Source organism: Falco punctatus (genome assembly GCF_963210335.1).
Source record: "Falco punctatus genome assembly, chromosome: 3".
Classification (NCBI taxonomy): Eukaryota; Metazoa; Chordata; class Aves; order Falconiformes; family Falconidae; genus Falco; species Falco punctatus.
In genome coordinates, this window is record NC_137582.1 from 95,701,827 (window position 1) to 95,727,260 (window position 25,434).

The 25,434-nt window shown below is 54.4% G+C and overlaps 1 protein-coding gene across 6 annotated transcripts; it reads right to left on the reverse strand.

The window, feature by feature from the left end:
• Window positions 1–876: 876 nt before the first annotated feature.
• TFAP2A (transcription factor AP-2 alpha) lies at window positions 877–17,155 on the reverse strand. Of its 6 annotated transcripts, none has more exons than XM_080380559.1 (8): window positions 16,876–17,153; window positions 12,157–12,214; window positions 11,780–12,055; window positions 8,769–8,820; window positions 6,791–7,022; window positions 5,814–5,932; window positions 3,377–3,518; window positions 877–1,800 (listed from the first exon to the last, which is right to left on the reverse strand). In XM_080380559.1, the coding sequence occupies exons 1-8, from the start codon at window positions 16,887–16,889 to the stop codon at window positions 1,512–1,514; spliced, it is 1,182 nt and encodes a 393-aa protein (XP_080236685.1). In that variant the 5' UTR covers window positions 16,890–17,153; the 3' UTR covers window positions 877–1,511. The 6 variants fall into 6 exon arrangements, with proteins under 6 accessions (XP_080236685.1, XP_080236687.1, XP_080236684.1 ...); XM_080380561.1 differs by adding an exon at window positions 13,505–13,531 and having other exon boundaries at window positions 11,780–12,214; window positions 16,876–16,929; XM_080380558.1 differs by lacking the exon at window positions 16,876–17,153 and adding exons at window positions 13,505–14,041; window positions 14,545–14,677 and having other exon boundaries at window positions 11,780–12,214.
• Window positions 17,156–25,434: the final 8,279 nt, after the last annotated feature.

Here is a 25,434-nt window from a genome sequence, read left to right on the forward strand (position 1 = left end):
AAAAAATCGACATAAAGCGTATCAAATATTTATTTATCTGGGCAACAAAGGACTATGATACATTGATAGGCATGGAAACTACTGCCGGCACAACTCAATACAATACAACTATAACTGCTTCCAATATGGCCAGTGGAAATACAGGATACCAGGTGGTCCCAAATGTTTAAAGTTCTTTGGGAAAAAAAAAAAAAAAGAAGAAGAAAAAGAAAAAAAGGAGAAAAAGAAAAACAAAAGAAAGGGAGAAAGAAAAAAAAAAGGGGGAAAAAAGGAGAGAAAAGCTAAATCTTGTTTTAAAAGACAATATTAATTTATTGCTCTGATGGTGCTTTCGGGAGGAGGACAGTGGATGAAAATAACTTCTTTCATTTTCCACAACACATAAGGGTTGTAAAACCACTAACATGTTTAAAAACCTTGCCAGGGTCCAACATCACTTTATTTTATCTTCAATGAGAAACTAAATGTCATACTAATTATATATAAAAATTCATGGTTTTTTATTTGTTCAGCTGCTTCATTGTCGCCTTTAACATGCTACAACAGGGCTAAAAATGATGAATCCCAGAGAAAAACCCCCAAAAAACCTCTGATATCTAAATAAGTACCATGAACCACATGATGAACTAAGAGGGGAAGATTTAAAACCCACTAAACAAGAGGTAAACGAGATCACCAGATAAATAAAAAAAGGCTTAAAACAGACTCACCATATTTACAATTCCCATTAAATTACACATAAATAAATATATACATACATGAACACTGATTCCCTTATATAATAACCGTGAATCGTGTTGCAATAGAAAGTTCAAGTTGGTCGCTTTACCTTGGACAGGAAAAAGTTCTACAACTGAAGATATGACATGGAACTGCTTGTGTTTTGTGTTCAAGTTTATTCACAATACTGATAAAATGTCATCAGTCCTTTTTGCCTTTTGTCTGTTTGCTGTTGCTGCTGTACCTTTATCGCTTTTTTCATTTTTAATATGGCTACAATCTTAACTGAAGTTTATGTAAGGGAAGGTGGTGATTCAGTCCGGTGAAGCTCATAGAATTTTTTAAGTATTATTTATTTCTTTTTGGTTTTTTTTTTTTTAATTTTTTATATATTTTTAGAAAAAAAGTCCTTTTCTTTTTTTGTTTTCTTTTTTTTTTCCTCCTTTTGTTTTATTTAAAAAAAAAGTTCACAAACTCAAGACAGAACTTTTTTTCTTTGCTGGCTCCGTCCCCCTGTTCTGTTCTCTTAGGCTCCAAACTGGGGTAAAACGATGGTGGCAGCGGGGAGAGGGGAGGAAGTTAAAAGGGAGCAAATGGAAATGTGGATGCTGGGAAAGGGTGTGGGGAGAGGGCTGAGCAGTCCTGCAGAGTCAGAGAACAGGATTGGCAGAAGGATGCTCATTCTGTTGCTGTAGCCTGGGGTGCTGGGTGCAGGGGAGAGGGAGGAGGGAGATGAATGGATCGATGGGCTATGAGGGGGGAGGGAGAGGAGTGTATGTGGGGGGGAATCCTCACTTTCGGTGCTTCTCCTCTTTGTCGCCGCTTTTGGTGCTGTTGTCTGTGTGGCTGTTGGGATTGTTGCTGAGGTACATTTTGTCCATGGCCTTGAGTGCCTCGGTGAGATAGTTCTGCAGGGCAGTGACGGCAGCGCACACCGCCGGGCTCCCGAAGCCGTGCGAGATGAGGTTGAAGTGGGTCAGGCAGCTCTGGATGCCCGGCTCCAAAATGGGGTTGGGCCGCGAGTTCCCCAGGGGAGATCGGTCCTGAGCCAGCAGGTCGGTGAACTCTTTACAGATCTGTCTGTAGCACAAATGGAGCAGAGAGACAGAGGGAAGGAGGCAGGGAGGGAGGGGAAGACAGAGGGAGAGAAATGAACCATCACTGGCAGCAGCAAAGCCTGTGCATTCTCCCTGCTAGATTACACAAGCCCCTGGATCAAGGGGGCTGCTGCCCTCGAGTGCACACACGCTCCGCTCTCTCTCCTCTCCCTCTTCTCTCTACACATCCTTCTCCCTAATTCTCACACTTTGCCAGCACGCACAAACCTCTTCCTTCACCTCGCTTGCCACACACATCACGCCCCAGCTACAGCCAGCGCATGGGCAAACAGGCACGCAGATACCCACACATCCCAACTGCCCCCACCAGTCCCCTTATCGCAGCCCCCTACACCCTCCCCACAAACACCCATCCTTCCTGCCCAGTTGGGTTTTGGAGCAGATACACAGTTCAAAGTTCCCAAGCAGAACAGAAGGGAATAGATGGGGTGCAATATCTAAAGGGAGGTTCAGGGATTTAACCATGTCTTGGAAGATTATTTTTTTATTATTTTATTTCTTTGAACTGGAAAGAGGCACGAGCCTCTTCCTGCACAAGGCTAAAATGCGGCTGTTTGTCAGGAACAAAGAGTGAGGGCAGAGAGGGGAATCGAGGCTTTAAATTAGGATATTCTGAAACATTTATACATGTACGTCTACATCTACAAATCCAAAGGGACCTTCCCACAGAGGGGAAAGCTGATGCTAACCCAGGTCTGGAAATTTCCTTCCAGGGAGGTGGGAAGAAAGGCTACAAAGGCATGGCACAGAAGTTCAGTTATATCATCCACTCCCTGCACAAATGGTTGGGGAAATAACACACCTTAGAGCAAGAGAGCTCAGAGGCGTGTTGAAACAGTTTGTATTCTAAAACCCATGTTAATGTCTTCCAGTCATAAAGCGGCTCCCATCTTCTGCCTGCGTCCTCTGGCACTGTGCCCTTTGGTGACACCTCCATTGGTAATTAAGGGCTACTAAACAACCCTTTTAATTTCCAGCAAACATATCAAAACAATCATTTTCTTTTCACGCACCACCTGGAAGTCTAGGCAGCACCACCAATGATAAACTCCACTAGCACTTTAACTGCGTACAGATTGTCATTTAAAATATATTTTTAATATCCCCATATTCACTAAGTAACAGAGCTGCTTAGGCAGAAAGAACCATTGCCGATTTTAATGAACTGAAATCAGTTTAATGTGCCAGTTTTATTTTACTGTCAATGGGAAGCCTTCCCCTTCTACTTAAATTGATAAGCTAAGTGAAAAGGCCCAGGAAATGTTTTGCTCTGAAGAATTACTGCTTTTTCTTTAACTAAACATCCACCCACAATTTTCACGACTTGCTTTCAAGGTAATCTGCACGAACCGACTTGATAGAAACCAAGCTGGGTTATAGAGTTTTCCTATAGCAGGAGAGCAAATACACCCCCTCACAACGTGCAAAACTATCAGCCACTGGCTATGTGGCAAATGCTCACAAATAAAAGCCCCAAACCCAGGTTATTTGCCCTCCCCTGACTTCTGAGCAACATGCCAGGAAGGTAAATGTCTTACTTTGTAGCTAGAAGCATGTTTTTTCTTGTAACTTGCTCGTTTGGATCGGAATGTTGTCGGTTGAGAAATTCAGCTACTGCTTTGGCAGGAAATTCTGTCTCACAAACGTACCCAAAATCTCTAGCTAGATGTACTGCTTCTCCTGAAAAGGGAGGCACGGGTGGGGATGGGAAGGAAACACACAGCTCATCAGTACACATAGCACAGAGGCAAAAATCCATTAGAAAAAAAAAAAAAAAAAGGCACTAGATTCTACTCGGGCTTTTCTTCTAAAAGGCTTGGACTTTCTTTGAAAAAGGTAAGGTAAGAAATGCTAATCACATCTTATCTTGCAGGAGTTTTCTCTGCTTCAGTCAAGGCAATGCAAATGTGTATTTTCATGACAATCGTTACAAGTGAAATCTCGCATAAAAAATTTGTAAAGTTTACATTGACTAACAGATACTTTTAGACAGGCAGGCTCCATCCACCTAGTATGTGTGCTTAGATTTACATATCCATACCTATACGCAGCCATTTAGGTACATTTCATTCACAGCTATTGACTCTGGAAATGTTTGTTCACCTCAGCCCCATCTCTATATTCTTTTGCAATGCATCAATGATTAATATTGATCATAATTACTCCTAGAGCTCTTCTAAATAAAATGCATTAAACAGCTAAGTGTTTAAAATTTAACTTGATCGCATATAATTATATGTTCACCCCCAAACGATTAACCATGAGAATTTTAGGGTCATTCCACTGAGTCTGTCTGTTTTGTTGATTTTCAAATCTTTGGTTTTAATTTCCTGAACCAGTTGGTTTTTACTGCAGGGCTTCCTGCCATTAGCTCTAGCTCCGGAAGAATGCATGCGCCAATTAGAGCTTCAAAGCCTCAGTCCAGTGAGCTTGTTTCCATAAAATGGAGCGGATCATAAACAATAACAGTACTCTAGAAACTGTCTCATCACTACAGGACTCAAAGCCCCAGCAATGTTTACGCTATCATCCCCCCCAAAATTAGCCACCATCTCTAAATTATCTGGAGATCAGGCCTCTAGTTTTGTTTCTCAAAAAAATCATCCTTTTAAAGCCATTGTATGTGAAAGCCAAACAGAACAATAGATTACCATAAAACCTTCTCCATATTCATTAACATCACAAATAATGTTAAGTATCTACCAAATCTAGACTTTTTACAAGTTTTCCCCTTGTGATTTTTTACTACAGTGCATCGATGCAATTGCAAAGCTTTTCCAAAGACACGAAGACACAGTAATTTTCACGCAGTATAAATATAGTGCAGCCACTAATCCTGATGTTTAAAAAAATGAAGCCTGGCATTGCGCAGCGCTTCTTTCCCCATCCCTTTGAACATGAAACATTTCTTGCAGAATGCAAAGCGACAACAAAACAAAGCAACACATTTCCTCCTACACAACCAAACTTAAGTTAAACCTGCACAGCCCAGGCTGAGCTTAAAAGCACTTTGCAGACTGAACTGGTCTAAAATGCACATAATAAGTGAGGGGAAAGGAGGAGGATCTATTTGCTGGTCTTGGGCTTACTTTGTGCCAGTGTGACACAGCAACTGCTTGAAAACTAAATGACTGCAAACTCTTGAGCTTCCCACCTTCCAGTTCTAACAGCATAGGCCGTCCCAAGGCTTTAAAAGTAAGTTGCACCTTTTCTGGCCAAATGAGAAAAGAACAATATAGCCAAGGGAACACGTGTCCTGAAAATGAGAACCAAAAGGGGTGGGGGGGTGCAACTTTGAGGCTTTCAGGACACCATTAATTCATGGCTGAGGTCAAGGATTCCCAAATGAATTCAGGAAGTAATGGTCACGCATTTCTCAAATGCAGATGTCAGAAGACTTAAATGATTTACTGTTACGTGGCTGCAGGCTGGGAGGGAGAACATACTTAAAGTAGCTGCAGTTTCTGACATTTAAAATTGGTTGGCTGTCCACCTGCGGCAGAAGGACAGCAGTGAAGCATTACGAGGCTCTGCTCCCCGCAATTTCCAACTGGATGTTCAGGGGTCTTGTACGGCACTGAGCCCACAGCCCCTGTTTGCAGTGATCTGGCCCATGCTGCTCCCAACGAGATCCGGGTACGCTGGGGAGGGATTGCTCACCTGAACAAGGGAGCAAGACGGGGCCTTGAAAACATCTAGCTCATAGCCTTGAAAGCAAATACATGGTAGAATGCAATGCTGAGTCTGCAGGACTCATGGAAGCCCACTTGGGGTTAAAACAAAAAGCAAAGGCAGACATTTAACATTTTTTTCCCCAAGGCATAGAAAGTAACACCCTTCCAATTTCCAACAAGCAGCACTGACTTGAGGGGGGGGACAGGATGACCAACCAACCCAACACCATAACTTCTCCCATCAGGCAAAAGCAACAGGCCATTTTCCAAAGGAGCCCTCCCCGCTCTTTGAGTCACTTACCCTCCACCAGCGACGTGAGCAAGGTGACGTTAGCAGCTTTACGCCTCCCGGCTGGCAGGTTTAATCCTATTTTGTCCAGTTTCTCCCTCAGAGATCTCCCTCCGTTTTTAGACTTCGCCCTGGTCCACACAGACAGGCATTGAGAAACAGGGCTGGCTTCGGCTCCCGCCCAGATCGCCCCGACCCATCGCCTTCCCGCCAAGGGGGTACAGGGGTGGGGGTGCTGGGGGGCTGGGGGGGGCTGAAGAGCGAGCACAGCTGAAAGCTGTTTCAGACATAGGGATGGGGCTTTGGATGGCTCCATGTCTCGGCAACAGGGGCCCTCGCTGAGGTCCGGATCAGCCCCCAGCTGGCGGGCCAGCTCAGAGGCGCCTTGGGCCTGGGGGCAGCTTCTCCTCACAGCGCCGGGGCAGCGGCCCAGCCTCACCCCGCTCCCGCCGCGCAGCACGGCCGCCCTCACGCTAATCCCTGCGGCCCATCTGCGGCTTTTCGGCAGAGCCGGACGGAGCCGGGCCGTGCAGGTGGGAGCTGGTTTAATTAATCGTGGATATTATTCCCTACCCGGGTGCTGCGTAATTGCCTGGCTGAGGCTGCAGGCCCAGGGCAGTGGGTGGCGGGGTGGGTGCCCATGGCGGAGCACCCACCACTAGCCTCCCTGCTCCTGGGGGTGTGGTATGTAGGGGGGTCACCCCCTTGATGGGACAGCATGGCGCGGGGAGGGGGGAGACACGGGTCCTGCCGGGGGGGGGGGGGGAGGGGGGCACACCAGCACGTTGCCATGGCTACAGCGCCCCCGCCTCGCAGCGCTGCCCCGCCCCCTAGCGGCGGGCGCCGCACGCCCTCCCCCACCCCCGCCGCCCCGCGTGGGCTGTCGCCGTGCTCCCACACCCCGCCCGGCACGGCACGGCACGGCCCGGCCCGGCAGCGGGCGTTATTCGCCGCCGCCACCCCGCCTCCTGCGTTCCCCCGCCCCTCACCTCCGGAGCACCCCGCCCAGCAGGGAGGCGTTGAGGCACTCGGGCGGCGAGAGGCGTCTCTGCACTTCCGCCACCGTGACCTTGTATTTGGAGGTGGAGCTGAGCAGCGAGAGGCGGCCCGGCACCGAGCAGAAGACCTCGTTGGGGTTCACCACCCCGCCGAAGAGCGTGTCCTTGTTGATGGGGATGGAGGAGACGGCGTTGTTGTTAGACTTGGAGAGGGACACGGGGCCTGCAGGGAGGGAGGAGCAGGGAGGTGAGGGTGAGGAGCGGGCGGGGAGGCGGGAGGGGGGGCGCGGCGGGCCAGCCCCGGTCCCGCACCGCCTACGGAGGGCAGTGCGGCCGGCGGGGCAGCCCTCGGCTAGCCGGGGGGAGCAGGGGGAGACCCTCGACCCGCAGCAAAGAAATTAAAACAAAAAACCAAAACAAAATAAACCCCGACCCTGCGCCCCCCCCCCCCTTCAGCCCGGTGGGGGGCTGGCGGCTGTTAAAGCACGTCAGCACCGGCCGTGTCACACGCCGCGGGCGCCGCCGGCCGCCCTTGCCGCGGAGGGCGGGCAGCGCCCGGGGGGCGGCGGCAGCAGCCGGGTGGCACCGGGGTACGCGCCGCCAGGCTCCCCCCGGGACGGCGCCGGCCCGCCCGCCCCGCCGCCTCCCCAGCGCGCAACTTTTGACGTGGAAACCCGTCAGGCGGCGCGGAGCCGGGACGCGTGTGCCCCGGTGGCGGGGCGCGCACCGGGATGGAGCCCGGTCTCTCCCCGCCGGCTGCCTTGCGGTGCCCGCTGGCCTCGGGTCCCGGGCGGGTCCGCGGCCGCCTTTGCCTTCCTCCTCCGCCCGGGCCACGGCCCAACCGAGCGGGGGGCTCTCTGCCTTTTGGATAGATCACTTGTGACATTAATAGCTCTGGGAAGGCTAATAGATACAACAGGAGTTAAACGAACTCTTGAGATTACTAATAAAAGAGCCAATTATCATGTCGACTTGGAAAGAGCATCTCTTAAGATTTATCCCTTGCACATCTAATTTGACGTGACAAAGGCTTTACGGGGGGGGGGGGGGGGAGGGAATGAAACTTTGAGCTCCTTGGCTGCACAGCGATTAGGGTTGGCAGAGAGGAGAGCGGCCCTGCTCAGCACCTCGCTCCGGTGGCGGCCAGGGTACCCCTGTCCCGGGCGGCCGAACGGCCGTGGCACCCCCCGGCGCGGGCAGCAGCCGGCGACCACCCGCTCAGCCCCGCGAATTTTGCTCCAGCAGCAGCTCCCGACAGAGGATCCAAACGCAAACCGACCGCTTTCCACCAAGCAAACCTCGTTTGCAAACTGCCCTGTGCCACCTTTCCCAATCTTTCGGTCTTCCGAAGAAAGACGGGAAAAGGAAATAGATTGCAAACACGCCATAAATATTTTGTACGATTTGAGGACCAGCATCCAAGCAATTCAATTCCAAATGAAGCAAGCGCACAAAGCCAACGAAAACCAAACCACCCTGACGGACAGCCATCAGTTTCCAGAAACTCGCCCCTAGTTCTCCCGACAGCCCACCTCGTCACCGCCGTGATTTAAATAAGAAAACCCGAAGAAGGAGGAACAACGTTTTCTCTTTCACAGCCCAGTTTACCAACAACGATTACACCTCGCCGCTCAGCCCGATGCAAGGGGCAAACCATGAAACAGAATTGTTTGCTAATGCACTAAAACACCGGCTCGGATTTTCTAGATCATCTGCTAATGTTTTTTTCCCTCCCTAATGACAACAATAATTAAAATACCCGGCAAACGCGGCCATTTAAGAGGGCAGTTTTCAACCCGCATCGCCCGTTTTCTTTCTCTGCCTCCACCCTTTTGACCAACAGTACGTGCCAAAGGAAGGAGCCCGGGGCCGGGGGGCTTGGGGGGGGTGGGGGGGGGGGCGGGTAAGTCCTTCCCGCCAGCAGTCCCCAGCCTGTGACGACATGTTTGGTATGCGCAAAACGGCTTACCTTTCTTAATTACAGTTTGATCTGGGATGTTAATACCGGGGTCTTCTACGTGCTGCAACAAAAGGAACAGGCAGGGATGTAAATGTACAACCACAACAAAAGGCAGGGAGGGGTGGGTTGGGATGGGGTGCGGGAGAAGTTGTGTACCCCCTCCCCAGGCAAGCTGCGAGGAGGGAAACAACAGATCCTGCTGGGGAAGAGAGGGGGGACGGGGATGGAACACGGGATTTGGGGGGATTTCCTTTATCGGGAGGAATCCTGCATCCCTCCCCGCTCTTCCCCCGTTCCCCAAGAAATAGAAAAAAATAGTAAACCACCCCCACGCCCCCGGGGCTTGCCCGGCCGAGCCCGACTGGCGAGTGGCCTCCAGCTTCTGCGGGGTCTCTCCTCCCTTCCCTTCTTTTCCCTCCCCTCCTCCCCGGGAAGCGGCCCCGGCCCGGCCCGGCCCTTCCCCGCCGCTGCGGGCGCAGAGCACAAAGGAGCGGGAGCGGTGCGGAGCCGGGGGGGGCCGCACCCCGCGCCCCCCCACTATTGTCCCCTCGCAGGTTCCGCGGTCGCGGCTACAGCTGGGGTTCGCGCGGCGGAGCCACGACGTGATTAGAAAGTCAAATGAAATCATGTTTTCTAATTCCAAAAACTGACAGGCAATATAATGTCTGGCTGTGTTTACAAATTAACACCAGTGCTGCTGAGATAGAAGATTTCGCAATCGTTACAAAACCCAGGCATTACCATTTAAAAAACTATTACTTCCTTCTCTAGTCTTTGTCCAACAATAATACTGATTCTAACATTTTCCATTCTGTCTTGGATTTATGCTCCTGTTAATTGTGCCTGATCTCAATGATTCCGGGTGGATGGTACTAAGTTGCTTTATTACAGGTTTTATTATACTCAATGCTCTCATTTGTAACTTGCCTAAAGTGCTTCTGGATTTAAGTATAATTAAATTGAGAAATGTTCAGAAATGACTACTGCTGCAGTTCTTGTGTTTTAACTATATGGGGAAATATGATCCCTTTATGCATGCACCCTAAACCCATAAAGTAAATGTAGTGTGGCATAATACTTTTATTTGTGTTATTTCTACACATATTCCATACAGGGAGGACTGTTAAGTTTAAAATCCCACAGAGATATTTATGATTAAATAATTTTCACCGTCTACTTGATTTTCTTAAATATTTAGCGGTCGTTTTTATTAAAGGTTAACTGTTGCAGCAACAGAAAAATTCAAAAACGACTCTTTCCCGACCCAGATTTCTGTAAAGGGCAGTTTGGTTGTTTTGTTGTTGGCTTTTTAATTTTTTTTTCCTCCATAACTAGATAAAATATTCTTAGAGAAGATACATCCTCTTATTTTTATGCTTTCCTTCATGCAGCCTGCTGATTCAGTTTTACAGAGAGAGAGAGGAAAAAAAAATGGCTGGGCTGGTTTAAGGATTTAAACCAGATGGCATTTGGTTTTCACGAAGTATAGCAATGCTATTAATTCATAGATCTGCAGAGGAGGCTTCCCGAATCAGCCCACTGCCATGGAGCACAATTGAGGAGAGGGAGAATTCAACAGAATATTTTAGGTCATGTTCCTCCTACAGCAATCAGGGGCTTGCAGTCAACAAATTAGTTTATTCTTACTATTGCCTTCATGTTATTTTATATCAAGTTTAAAGAATCGACCTGCTTTTAACGGATCCAAATTGCTGACTAAATCCTCCACTTTGGGAAATGTATGCGTTTATTGCAAAACTGCTAAACATAACCAGCAATTTTCTGTGGCTAATTTAGCCAGATGAGGGCTGTAATAAATTCACTATTTTCCCCGAGTATAATTTACAAAAGATTTCAAAATGACCCCCAAAAATAGGTAAGTTCATCTGAACATTATCCTTGCAACACGAAACTGTACTCATTAAACTGTCAGCAAATATATTGTTGTAATATTTGATCCTGTAATTTGGGATGGCATTTCAGCAAAAATCACATCCAGATACCACAGTTCCCTCCCTCCTCTTTCCTCCTGCAAGTCGAGCAGCTTTAGTCCCTCAGCACAAGCTCTGTGGGCTTTAATAAATTTATTGCCATGTTCTAATTCCATTTTCAGGGAGAAACCCTGAAACATGAACTTTGATCACGACCTATCACATTGCATAAGGCCACTTTCCTAACCGAACAATAGCCCTGGCTTGCTTTGTAAATAGCCCACGCGCTAATGTCATGCTTAATTAGAAATCATTTTTTAATCTCTATTTATCGATAACAGAATTAGGTCCCCCAAATAATGCATCCTCCAATAGGCTCCCAACATTTAATTTAATCTAGGGTGTAGCAGGTCTGGCTCGAATTTGATAACCTATAGCTAATGATTTATGAGGTCATCCCTTTGCACCGCTGCTAAAGGGAGGCGGCAGCGTTTTAGTATACCTCTTGCCTGATTTGTCAATTAATTCCTTTAGAGAAGAGGATCTGCCGGTACCCTCTTACAACTTTGGATGTCGTTATCCCAGATGCCGATTCTGTAATCACGGGAAACCGATTTTTCCTTCTTAGGCCACTTTCACCCACTTTTTCTTTTTTTTTTCCTTCCCCCTTTACGTTTGCCTGGGAGGACATTTAATGAGATCTCGCGTTTCAGACTCGTGTTTTTCCCAAGGCAGCGAGAAATCCCCATATGCACGGCCCTGTGGTGATATTATATATTCTTCCAATCGTAACAGCTTATTGTCATTGAGAAGGAAAGATATTGTTAACGATGACAGTAATTTGATTTATTTATATTTTAGCGGGCACGTTAGCGGGGAGGCGTCGCGCAGGGACGAGCTGCGAGAACCTATTGTTCTAGGTGGGGGCTTCGCCTTTCCCGGGGGGGGTGTCTTTTATTCCCTCCCCCCCCCTTTTTTTTTTTCTGGGGGGAGGGGGATCCCCCTCCCTCCCCTCCCCCCTTCGAAGTTCAGCTCCCGCGGGGAGGGGGCCGGAGGACGAATGGGTCGGGGGGCAACCCCTTTGCTTACCGGCACGTCCTCGATGGCGTGGGGGATGGAGTGGAGGGGCAGGTCGGCCAGCCCCGAGCCCAGCCCGTGCGGGGCATGCAGCAGGTCGTCGTGCCGCCGGTAGTCCCTGCGTGGGTCGAGCCCCGAGAGCTGGTGGGGCAAACCCCGGTGCGTGTGAAGTAGCCCCGTCTCCTGGCTCTGCCTCTGTCCCGGCCATCCTGGGTGCTGGGGCTGCGGCTGGGCATGGAGGGGGTTGAGGCTGTAGGGGTCGTTCACGTGGGAGTAGGGGTCCTGAGACTGGGGGTAGATGGGCTGGTAAGGGGGGGGGAAGTAGGGGGGCTGGAAGTCGGCGTTGGGGGTGTGGGAGAGCGGCGGGGCGCTGGTGTAGGGAGACTGACCCACGGTCCCCAACTGGGGTAGCCGGGCTGTCCCATTGCTGGTACTGTCGTGGCGCTCCTGAGGTGGGGGGGCGGCGGGGGAGCGGGGGGGGAGGAGGGAGGGGGAAGGAGGGAGAGAAAAGAAAAACAAAGATAATATCAAACTGTTTCTCCTCAAAATCGACTTGCGAATTTCACCTATGGGGCAAAGATGGGCAATCCGTCCGCTCCGAGGTGGAGAGAGCAGATCTGAGGCTTTCTCTGCCTCTCATTTCCCTTCGCACGCAATTAAGAGGCAGTCTCGCTTTTTCAGTAATAATAATAACGGCAGTAATGATAACAGCAATAACAGCAATAATTATAACAGGACTGCTTACAATAATTAATAAAACATTGCGGCGATACAGAGTGTGCTCCCGACAGATCGCGCCCCGGCATTTCAGGAGCAGGTATTTCCCGCAAATAAAAAGAATAATTCATAATCAGGTATTATTAAAATCGTAATTCTACCACGACCCAAAATCCTCCCGCTGGCCCTGGCTAGAACCGAGACAAATACTGTCGCTAGGATTACCGGCAACGCATCCCAAGAAAACCCTGGAAAACCCAAGCCCACTGCCATTTTGTTACCAACAAACGCCGAAACAGGCTCTAAACAAACCGGTCGTTCCCCCCGCGAGTTTTACAAATGTTTGGGGGCGAAGGCACCGCCGCGGCCCCCCACCTACGGGGAGAGCGGCCCCGGTGCCTGGCCGAGCTGCCCGCTCGCCACCGGGCGGTTTCGGCGCGGAGGGGGCGGCGGCGGCGGCAGCCGAGGCGCCGGGGAAGCGGAGGAATGTGCCGGGCAGGGGGGGGGAGCGCCGCCCCGAGTCCCGCCGTCCCGACGGGCCAGCGGCACCGAAACGCGCCCGGCTGGGTCGGCACGGCTCGGCCGGCTCCGGTAGCCGGGAAGAAGAGACTACAGGTATGTCCGGGGAAAAAGGTATGGCCTCCGAGGAGGAGGAGGAGGATTCAAGGGAAAGAGCCACGATCCCGAAAAAGGGAAACGAGAAAACTGAAAATATCCCGTTTGCAGGTGGCAAGGTGAAGAAATCGAAGCGGTAGGGTCCAAGCAAAGCCTTTTGCCTTTTGCGCGAAGCAGACCGAAAAAAAAAGGGGGGGGGGGGGGTAAGAAAAAAAGAAAGCGAGAAGGGGGGGGGGGGAACCAAAAAGGTACACCAGCGACTTTATAAAAAAGAAGGAAAGGAAAAAGCAAAAAAAACACCCTCTCTGGAAAGCTGAGTGCGAAACCCCGACCGCCACCGCCGACAACAATAGCAACATCCAGCACACACCAAACCCCCTCCGAGAGAAACGTGAAGCAACTCACCATAGCCGAAAAACTGTGCACTAACATCTGCGAAGAGTCGGGGGTTACAAGTCAAGGTAGAAAAAAAAAAAAAAAAAAAAAAAAAAGGCAGAGGAAAGGGACCGGCGAAACGCGCAACCCCCGGCGGAGCCCCGCGGGTGCGGGCGCGGCGCGGGCGCGGAGGGAGCGCGGCCGGAGCCCGGCGCTAGGCGCGGGCGGCGGGACCGGGGCGCCGGGGCTGCTCCTGCACCGCGGGCGCGCCACTATAATCCATCAGAACTTGCACCGATCTCTGCTGCCCTTCATCGGGTGTTGCCAAGGCGAGCGCTCTATCCTGGCGTGGTGTGAGGAGTCAAAGTTGGTTGCTTTTTTTGTTTTGCTTTTTTTTTTTTGCGTTTTTTTTTTTTTTTGCCTTTTTTTGTTTTGTTTTTAGCGTGTGTGTGTTTGTTTCTTAATCCTTTTTTTTTTCCTCTGTCTCTTTCTTTCTTTTTCTCCTTTGACTTAGCTGCTGCTTCACTTGAGCTCCTAATAACAGATCTGCTGCCTTCCTGGAGACTCCTAATAGCAGATATTCATGACTATTAATATTACACGAACACTTAATAAGGGAAGAATGGCTGGAAATCGAGCGTGAAGCGAGAAGGCAACTCAAGGCAGAGCCTGTTCTAAATGACGTCCATTGAATGAAGAATCAGTGTATCTAATCAGAGATGGGGGAGAGGGAGAGGGAGAGAGAGACAAAAAGGGAGAGAGAGGGAGCGGGAGAGAGAGAGGGGGGACATGCTGCTGCGTCTGACGAATCACAGGAAAGGGGCAACATTTTAAAAGGTTGCAGGGCATGCAAAAGTGAAAGAGAAAGAGATCCGGAGAGAGGGAGAGGGTGGGAGCCGGGGGGTGCGGGGGGGTGGGGGTGCGGGGGGGGGTGGGGTGGGTGGGAGAGACGGGCAGGAGAGAGGGGAGGGGGCGCGGGATCCCCCCTTCCTTCGCTTCCCTTCCCCTCCCTTCCCCCCGCCGCCGCCGCCTCCCCATGCCCCCAGCCCCGCGGTCCTTCGCGGGCGCACCTCGGGCTGCGGCTGCTGCGTGTAGCCGGCCTCAAAGCCCAGGGAGAAGAGCGGCTGCTGGCTCCCCGCTTGGCTCTTGCCGCCCTCGGCCGTGCCGCCGCCTTTGCGCGGGGTGGGCTCCGCGGAGCCGCCCGCCGCCGCCGCCCCGTCCATGCCTCGACGGCGCCCCGCCGAGGGGCTCCCCGCGCCGCTGCCCCCGCGGCGGCCGCCCCGCGCCGCCGAGCCGGCTCGCCTCCGTGCCCCGCGTCCCGGAAACCGGCTGGGAAAGTTTTTTTGGGTGTCTCCCCTTTCTGGGTGTCAGCCCTCCTCCTCCTCCTCCTCCTCCAGTCCGAGCCCAGCACCGAGGCCGGCGGGCGCCCGGGGTGGGGGGCTGGGGAGCCCAAGGAGCATCCGCCGGGCTCCCCGCGGCCCCCCTCTCGCAGGATCCGGGAAAAGACGGGGGGAAAAGGCACGAGGCGGGGAGGGAAGGAGGGCGGGGGGGACGCGGGGGGGAAGAGGGAGCCGGGAAAAGAGGCAAGGCGAGCGCTTCACCCGGCCCAGACAAGCCGGGGCTCCGGCGCAACCCGTCGGACTGGCTGTGCAACTCCCAAACAACTCCCTCAAACCGGCACCGCTCCGCTCGCCGCCGCTGCCCCGCCGCAGCCTCCGCGCCGCCGGCGCCCGGCCCCGCGCTCCGCCCGCTCCCGGCCCCCGGGCGCTCAGCGCGGCCAGCAGTGCTTCCAGGGCCCCCCCTCCTTTTTTTTTTTTTTTTTTTTTTTTAAAGGCAGGTCCCGTCCCCATCAGGGCGCAGCCACCCTCTTTACCATCCTCCCTACAAGTCCCCTCGCATCCGCGCCCGGGGAGAGCGCGCAGAGCCGACCGCACACGCATGCACAACAGCCAGCGGGGCTACGGCGGAGCGGCCGCTGCTCCCCCCGCGGCCGGTAGCACCTCGGTGCGAAGTCCCATTAGCGCAAGGCAACAAAAGCCATTTGCGATGAAATCCACACGCTCGCACGTGTGCACACTTGAACACCGATCCTGGGGGGAGGGAGGGGGAGAGACACGCTTTCCTCCCGAAATCCAGCCGAGGAATATGTATCTCTATTTTTTTCCGGCTTAAAAAAAAAAAAAAAAACACCACAAAAAACAAACAAGAAAACAAACCAAAACCAAACAGAACACCCTTATCAACTCATTTCTAGAAATCAAGCATCCGCCAGCGAGTGGATCTAAGAGCTCAGCTCCCGCACCAGGAGGCAGCTTTTATCCCAAACTCCTCGATCCGGGAATAAACCACCAAAACCATTTAGTCGGCGGTGAGTCTGGCGAGTCCTCGGTCCCTTTCCTAAGCTACAAGCATCGCCCAAAGCAGCGGCAGAGTCGAATGAGAGCGTGGCCCCCCTTCGTCCCAGACATGCATGTCGGCAAGGCTCCGCCAGGCTGGGGGGAACCTTCCCGCGTGGGTCACGACCAAATAACTGCGTTCATTTGCCAAGTGGAGTCCTTTATTGAGAGGTTTAAACGCACCGCACCGCACTGGCAACTTTTGCGAAACGGGTGACAATGGTATTCGTTGGTTTGAGACTAGGCATGGGGTCCTGGGCATCGCTCTTCTTTTTCCTCTTCTCCTTTTTGTCAGATTAAAAGACACTCGCCTCTTTCTAAAAATATGGATGCACACACAGACACAGAGATGCGCGCACACGATCTCTGCTGAACGGCTCCCAGACCAAATTAGGTGGATTTTAATTTTTTTTCCAAGCGGTTAAAATATTATTTCTCAAACCCGTGAGAGTGTGGCCCTGAAAATTACGAGGCTGGGGGAACACTGCTCCCAAACCCGTGATTTCAGTTCGGCAGCTGACCCTTGCAAATTTGTGCAGCTCGGTATAATCGACCCGCAGCTACATCGAAAAGGCTGAATTTAAGCGTCGGTCCTGAGCCAATTTACCGGGATGCCTCAGGTACCTGGCGTGTAAGAATAATTCTCTTCCCTTTGTCTCTTTGCCCTTTCATTCATTCATTCATCCGTCCATCCATTTCAGTCATGCATCCATATGGATGAGTGTAGCGTCTTACAGAGCCTTATCTACGCAGGATCTACCTATAGACCAGACTGCTGCTGGATCCTGTTTGCCTTTCCTCATACACTTCCGACAAAGCCGGGTTTCCACAAGCCCCGAAGTTCCTGGGGAAGGACCCCAGCCCCTCTCCAGCTGCAGGACCGCAAGGAAGCCGGGCGAAGGAGCAGAACTTTTCCTAAACGAAATTGAGAGACGGAGGGATGCTGCAGGTTCCCGCTCGCAGCTGCGGGGCCGGGGATCTACCCCGGCCGGGGGAAGCGCTTACCTCACATTCCTCATACTTGATATTATCCGTCAGTTTCCAAAGCATTTTCATGGATTGGCGTGAGAGAGAGGATTTGATTCTCCCTGCCTTTCCCTACGGTGGCGGTGCCGGGGCGGCGTGGGGAGCGCGGCTGGCGGAGGCTCTGCAGCTCCCGTTCGCGCTCGGAGATCTCCCTCTAATGGTGGAAACTTTTCCCTTTTCCAGCTCTTTACCCACAGCCTAATCGCCTCATTAGCATATCAACAACAGCCCAATTGCTCGCCAGCACAACAACCTGCAGCCATGGACACAGGTAGAAAGGACCCGCGAGGAAAAAAAAAAAAAAAAAAAAAGAGGGGGGGGGGAAGAAGAAAGAAAAAAAGGAGGGGGAAAGAAAAAAAAAAAAAAAAAAAAAAAAAAAAAAAAAAGGTTTCTCCAACCCGCCGAAGACCCGGCACGGGGGGGGGGGGGGGGGGGGCAGCGGGCCCTGCCTGGGGCGGGCAGGCGATGGAGCTGGGCTCATCGGCCGCCGCTCCCCCCACGCCTCTGCCCACCAGAGGGGAAGGAAAGTGGCCAGCGAAACCAGAGGCGACCGTCCCTTCATCTGCAGAGTTTGGGGCTAGCCATGAGGGCACCCCCGGGCGTTCTCCCCCCACACTTGGTTTGTTTTTTGTTTTTTTTTCCACCGGGTTTTGAGAAACCGAAGCGAGGAGAAACGAGACTCGGGTCTTGCTCTAACGAGGTTATAGTCTGCGGAGGCTTCTGTTGCCCTCTGCATTTGATTTGATCTTTTTGGTGGATATTTGAAAAGCTTCTTTCTTTTGCAAACTATTTCGTTCTTTTCGGCTCTGCTGGCTATGGGTCTTCAAAACCAACCCAAACAAACCCCATATAACCTCCCAGATAGGAGTGGGCGAGCGGTAATGGGAATGTAGCAGGAGGCAAACCGTCTTTTGCAAGCACTTGAGCAAAGGGACAAAACAATGACCATCATAAAACTTTGGTACTTTCTTAGGTGGAGCGCTTCGTTTGCTTAACAATGCAAGCGCTCAGCCCGCCCTCTCGGGGGGCTGCTTTTCCACCCTTCTCCTCCTTCATTCCCCACGGTGCCCAGCCTGGATCCATCCACCGAAAGGGTTCTTTTCCCCCGATTTTCTTCTTTTTTTCCTCTCGGATCCCGCGCCGCTCCTAACGCCGAGGCGCTGTCCCCTCCGCGGGGCCGACGTGTCGGGCCTGGCGCGGCTCCCCACGCCCGTCGAGCCCCCCAGGCGTCCCCCGGAGCCGGGCATCCCCACGCGGGGCGAGCACCTGGCTGCCCTGCCGCTCCCCGAAACTTCCTTCTGCCAACCGCAAAACCTGCCCTGTCGGCCTGGGAGACCCTCCCGGGGCCACCCCCACCCCCCCCACCCCACGACGTCGGAGGAAAATTTACTGCCTGCAGCAGCGAACGGCCCCTCCACGCCGCGGGGGGCCCTGGGGGGGGGGGGGCACGGCACACGCGTCCCCACGCCGGGAAGGGCGGCAAAGCCCCCAGGCTCCCGGGCCTGCTCCTCCACACACACATCTCTACATCCCCAAAATAGTTTTTTTCTTTCCCCTTCCCCCCTCCTCCACCCCCCGATGCTCTTTTTTACCAGCGTTTTTGTCTGCAAGTGGCAGGAGAGTAAATTGTTGTTTTTACTCCCATTTAGGTTCAAATAGAGCTGGCAGATTAAGCCTAGTTAATGCCCCGGGGGGGCTGGGGTGGGTGATGAGAAAAAGAGGAGGGGAGGAGGTTAACGAAGGGGCCCATCGCCCCTTGGCACAGCCCTGGTGGAGCCGGGCCGGCAGCGAGAGCCTCCCGCCCGGGACAGCTTTCCACCCGCAGCCGCTCGGGGCTCCCGGCTCTCGCCCCTCCCGTCCCTCGGCCCCGGGCCTGGGGTGCGGGGGCAGGTGGGGAGGGGGAGGCTTTCCCCGGGGAACCCGCACGGGCAGCGGGCGGTGGGTGTCCCCGGCCGGGCCCTGTGGCCAGGCACGGCGCGGGGGGGCGGGGGGCAGCGCCGGGGAACCGGAGCTAGGAGGGCCGGGGTGTAAGGAAAAGTCGGGAATAGATTTCAGGGCTGATAGCCCATAAGAGTGATTACTTAAGAGTTGATTCAGTGAAATAAATAAAAAAATTAAAAATCCTGGTTTGATCGTTTCTTCGCCCCGACCTGATAAAAAGACGCCAGTTCTAACTTTAAAAACAATTAAAAAGATACTTTTGTTTACTGCATTCCCCCCCCCCCCTTTATTTTTTTTCCGATGACTTACTGCTACCCCCAAAAAAATTAAATAAGGCGGTCGGGAGAAAGACTTAGTCGAGAGATCCCAAAAGTTGGGAGCAAAACCAGGAGCTGGGCTCCCGCCTGGAACTGGACAGTCCTGGGAGCTGGGGGGGGTCGGTTTTGGCGATGAAAGCCGGGGTGCCCGAACAGGGCGGTTCGCCTTCTCCTCGCCCAGCCGGCGCAGCGCGGCCGCCCAGCCCAGCGGGCGGGCTATAGGGGCTATGGGGACCCCCTAGCGTCCCCCGGCCTGGCAGCCGTCGGGATTCCACACGTGTCGCTTCGCCCGTGGTGCCAGTGGGTCCCCCCGGGTCCGCGGGGCTGGGCGAGGCCCCAGCGGGCCGCGCTTTCCCCGCCCGGCCCTTTCGCTGTTGGGTGCCGCTTGCCCCTTCGGCTCACCCCGCGGAGCGCTTCCACGGACCCTCCCGGCGCGCCTGGTCCCACCCGGCAGCTCCATTTTCCCGCAGGACGGGCTCGAGTGGGAGTTCGCAGCGACGCTGCAGCCCCGCGGCCCTTCCCCGAGGCGCGGCGGGGCCCTGCCACGCGTGGGAGCCCGCCGGCTGTGGGGGCAGCCCCGGGGCTCCGCAGCGAGACGGCGGCCGCCAGCCCCGGGCCGGAGGACGGCGGGCAGGGGGACAGCGGGACGGCACACGCCGCCCCTCGCCTGCCCACGGCGCCGGGCTGCTCGCCCCCGGGCCGGGACACCCCGAGCAACCCTCGCCCCCCCCGGACCCGGCCGGCCGCTCACTACCTGTTGCGGCCGGGCCTCGCCGGTGGCCGGCGGCGGCTCCCGGCACGGGCAGCCGTGAAGTCGCCGAGCCTGGCGCCAGCTCTGCCCCCGCTCCCAGCCCTGCCTCCCGTCCCAAAATAACGATACCCCCCCCGGGGCAGGAGGGTCGCCTTACCTGCCAGTCTCCCATTTTGGCGAGGATAGACATCCTGGCTGCGGGCTCCGGGTCCCCAGGGCCCTGCTGGTCATGGACTGCGAGGGCAAGCCGCCCGCCCGGGATGCCTGTGGGTAAATCCTCCCCTTACCTGCGCCGGGACTCTCTCACCTGGCCATAAAGAGCTGGGTGCTCCTGCCCGCGCCTGCGCGCTGCCTCCGCGCTGCCTGCGCGCTGCCCCCAGCCACCGCACTCCCACGGCACCCGGCCCGGCCCCGCGGCCCCCCGGGGTGCTCCGCCGCCAGGCCCCGGGCAGCCTCCCGGGCGTGCTGCAGCCGCCGGGCAGCTGCCCGCCTCGCTGCCCCCCGAGCCCCCCCACATCACCCCCGACCACCCCGAGCGCGACCACCCCGAGCGAGGGGCAGCTCTGCCCACCCGGTGCCTGCGGCCGGCGTGCGGACAGGCGCGCCCCCCATCCTCACCTTCCCCCGGGGGTGCGGTAGGTTTTCCTCGGGGCCAAGTTGCCAGCTCGTAGTAATAATCATCATCATCATAATAGCAGCCCCAAAAGACAAACCACCAGGGGGGCTGATAATGGGTAACGGAGGAGCTTGCAAGTGGCTGGGATAGTCCAGGGGGAAAGGAAGAGCCCCCCCCAAATGCAGACGGTCTTCCCAGCCCGTGGTACGCGGGCCGGGGGGCTGCAGCACCCAGGGTAGCAGCACCTGATGGGCCGGGGTCTGGCCGCTGGGCCGTGCGGGGTGAGGGGTGCTGCGGTCCCCCCAGGGGAAGCCAGCCTGCCAGAGTGTGACCCTTGGACCTCTCGGTGTCCGCACCCCTTGTCCTCGCCCGTGCTTTTTTTTTGCCCTGGGGGATTCAAGTGCCAAAGTGCCCTGGAAAGCTGCCAGGGTGTAGCAGAGCTCTGATTTCACAGCCCGAAAGAGAAGGAGCACTGCTCCTGCCTCATGTCCAGGGGCGAGGCACGGGGGGAGGGGGTGGGGTGGGGGGTGCAGTACTCCAGCTATGGGATTTCGGGGAGGGATGAAATTAATTTCCATTTTGCAGTTGCACAGCAAGACCTTCGCATTTCAGAGACGGGGAAAGGTGACATCGTGTCCCAGGTGTGGGTTATTTAGAGGCTTCTTAGGAGTCGGGGTGCATTGCCCCCCATCTACGAGGCCGTGGTGAGTCGAGTCCTGGGGTCCTGGGCTGATCTCAGCCTCCAGTAGAGGGAAGCGGAGCGCACCCCATTGCCCCGCCCAAGAGCTTGGGGTCAAGGACCTTGCAGAAGAGAGGTCAGGCCCTGTCTCCAGGCAGGTGGGAAGGGGGAGGCGAGAACCGGCACCCGCAGCCATGCGGCCCCGGGGGAACACCAGACCCGCGGGCAGGTGAAGCCTCGGCTCCTGCGGGACTCCTCTTCCCGGCCCCGGGCTCGGCGGGGACCGGCGGCTCCTGCGCGGTGGCGGGGCGGGGCGCGGTCAATGGGCCGTGCGAGGCGCGCTGCACACCGCCGCTCCCAGTGCCTGCCCGCGGTGTACAGTTAGCGTCAAATTACAGCAATTAGCCGGGCACCGGAATTTAATTACCCGGCCCTGCCCCTTTCCCACCCCCTGGGTCCGCGGGGAGGCTCCTGCTCGGGGGAGACGCGCAGCAAAGACAGCCCCGCGCAAACTGGGAGAGGGAGATGGGGAAGATGCGCGAAGATGTCGTGGCTCTGGGACCCTGCCCCTCCGAGCCCTCTCCGGGAGTCGGCAGTTTTGGCCCCGGAACGATTATTTAAAGTGCTACTTTTTTATTATTATTATTTTGTCGGAAGGGGTGGGGAATAAATGCAATTTGAAGCTGGCCTTCGGCGAAACGTCCCCGGTAAACTTGGGTGTCGCGTTTCTGTCGTCCTCCCGGTGGGACCTTTCCCTTCTCCCTGCCTCCATCGCTCCCCACGCAGGGTTAAACCTCCCCGGGCAGCGCAGCCCGGCTCTGCCCCGCGGTACGTGGCAGAGGCGGCCCCAGCACAGCCCACCTGCGGGGCGGGAGCCGCTATTTTGGGGGGTACGGGGCAGCCCTTGGGCTGGCATCGGGCTTATCCCTACGTTTTTTTTAGCCCAGGGAAGGAGGGCACGGGCTGGGCGTGCTGCAGAGCCCGGCGTTGTGGGGCGCTCCTTTTCCCCTCCCTGGGGCGCTTGGTGACCGCACTTAATTCAGTTAACTGGCCCGGGCGTTTGGAGGACTCCTCTCCCTCGCAGCCTTGAGGGCAAATCCGGCACGTTAAGGTGTACGGAGCTGAAGCCACCGCACTCTGGGCTACTGCCATCCCTGAGGTGCCAGCTCTGGGTGTCCTCGTCCTGCCTGCCCTGCCTCCTCCCCGTCCGGAGGGAAGATGAGGCGGAGGAAACATCTCTCCCCAGGCAAAACAGTCTCTTTTAAATCAAAGACACAAGACACATGACATGCAGGTGGATTTTTTTTCTTTTTTTCTTTCTTTCTTTCTCCTTTTTTTTTTTCTTTTTTTTTTTTTTTTTTTTTTCCCCATCCCTTTCTTTCTCTCTCCCCTCTCTTTGATACACCGTCTGGTTCACAGCTCGGCAGTGACTTTGGCGGGTGGATCGGAGAATCACCGTGGAATCCATCCCCTCTGATTTATTGCTGATGATGCAAAGCCCTGCCCGCTCGCCTTCCCCTCCACCAGCAGCACCCATTTGGCTAAACCCTTCCACGCATCCCTTCCAAGCCAGGAAGGGGGGAAGAGATGCTCGGGGGAGGGGGGGGGCTTTCTCCTGCCCACCGTCGAGTTTCCCCAGCCGGTCTGTTACCGACCTTACACCCCTGAACTGGGAGTATCCCCAGCTGCCGGCCAGATCCTTCCTTCTCCCTCCTGCTTGTGCTGCCTTGCCCCCGGGGCGAGCCCGCAGGAGCAGGGGGAGAAACCCGGCTCCCGATGCTCCGGTTATTCCCCGTATTGCTGCTTCTCCTTGCCCCAGCCCCAGTGCCATCCGGCTGGGGAGAGGCTTGGCGCAGATCATTTCCACCGCCTCGCTGCCACAGAAATATGTATTCATTTTTTTTAAATTAATTTTTTGTCAGTGGCCGGCTGGGGCAGGGGCAGCCCAGCCAGCCCCGGGGCGGGCAGGGGCGCAGCTCCGCGGGGCTGCGCGGTGGGCTTGTCCCCCGGCGGGGTCGGGAGGGACCCTCCCCGGCAGGGAGCCTCCCCCGTCCCCTGCCCAGGTTGAACTCCCGGCCTCGGAGGGAGAAAGGAGAGGTGCAGGTCGGGGTGGGTCTGCTTTGGCTTTACCGGGGTGGGGGTAGCGGCTGCCCCCGGGATGGGGTTCGCCTCCTCCCTGGGGACCAGGCGTCTTGCCGGGCACACCTTTGGGCAGAGGGGGGAGCCGAAGGAAAAAGGCAGAAAGCGGCAGAACATATATATAAAAGAAAACACCACAAGCCCGACACGCCGAATTCTACAAAGCCAAGACAAAAAGGAAAAAAAACAAGAAGAAAATAGACACTCCCCGCCCTTCCTCGCCTCGCACTTTGCGGTCCAGTAGGATTCAATTAGTTTTGGGATGCCGATCCCGGAGAAGGGGAGGTGCTGCAGGTCGGCTGTTAGCGGAGAGGTTGTTCCTCGGTGAATGTAGGGGTCTGTGTCTCGTTCTTATGCCCTGCTGCGGGGGGGGGGGGGGGGGGGGGGAGGGCGGCTCCCGGGGCGGAGCGGCCTCAGCCCTCTCGCCGGTGGACCCGGGGAAGCCCTCCCCCTGCGCTGCTTGGGATGCTGTGGAGGAGGATGGTGTGAAGGAGGGGAAAGAAAGGGTAAGAGAAGAAACCTGCCTGCGACCCGACCCGCCTGCCCACCGTGCTGTCTCCCGGCTATTCATTTTAGCGCAGTTTGTTTCCTTTCAAGCCCGTTTCCCACGGGAGAGAAGCTCACCGAGTGCAACAGGTCTCTTCAGCCGCTCCCGGGACCTCACGAAACAAATGCTCCTTCCCTCCCCTTCCCTCTCCCTGTCGCCACTTTGCTCCGGGACGCGCTTTGGAGGGGGATGCGGGGCGTCACGCGTGGAGCGGGAGGAGGAGGATGAGGATGCTGTTCCCTGAGTACGGCACTGCGGTACCTCTCCGCGCATCCTTGGCTGCCGTCCCTGCTCAGAGACCCCCAGGACTCCGGCGGCGTTTGAAGCCCCAGAGTGTTGTTAGGGGGCTGATCAGTTTAGAAATCAGCTCTGCATATAAATAGCTTTTTTTTTTTTCTCTCCAATGCCAAATGAAGGGGCAGGAGGGGCGTCTGAGTGCAACTTTTTGGAAACGAAATGAAAAGTTTGTTGGGTTTTGGTTTTTTTTTTGGGGGGGGAGGAGGAAGAAAAGGAAAGTTTTTCCAAGAAGGACGTGGGTCTCACCTGCTCCTTGAATATTTATTTGCTAAACTAACTACACTAAGCAACTAAACAAGCAAACCCGGGAAGTAACTGGGAGTTAAAACTGAGCGCACACTGTGGTGCCAATGCAATCCAGCTCCTAAGGACTGGCCGGTATTTGCATGAGCAACCACACGGTCCAAATTCCCATGCTGTAGGTGTCCTACGGAAATGTAACAGGTACATTCTGCTTCCCCAGATAATTCTTTCTCAACCTAGACCCTTTAAGGCTAGGTACAGTCATTGCCATCTCCAGAAAAAGAACTCCTAAAAAGATCATCCCTATGAATAAAAGCATAGGTGCAGTAAACCTTTGTGCTTCAGCTTGTTTTTTGGGATAACTCAGGGAGCAGATGTACGGTCTCAAATACAAATGTTTGTGAGGAATTTCTCTTTTTTGCAAAGCACAATAAATCCATGCTAAAGCCACCAGGCACTTTTGTCTTTAGAAAAAGAAACCACCATAAGCATGTCAAGATCTGATTATTTATTTACTCCAACCTATCCACTTCTGTTGTACATTTAATTTCCTAAACAGAAAAATCCACCCAGTTTTAAGAAAATAGTTGCATTTGCAGGTGGGACATAAAATTGGAGTATTTTCTGGGCAATTCTGACTGCTCACATGACATCTAAAAAAGCTTTTGCATTTGAAACACAGGCAACTCTTTCGCCAATGATCTCATAGCTGCAGCAGATTGCAGTTTCACTGACCATGCTGCCCAAAAATAATTACAAATAAGTTTTATTTGACATTTCTTTTTAATTTTTCATCAGTAAAGTTGTCATGTGAAATCCAGGAAAGAGTATATTACCTAAGGTCCTTCAACATGACCTGCCTGATCAAAGCATTATTGCTAATATCAACGTTTTAGGAAAGGCTGTTTTTCTTTAGGCGAAGCTTCACTGCCTTCACTCCCCCCCTGCCCTAAAATCCACTGATGCAACTGCACATATCCACCCAACTGCACAGATCCTGAGTACGAA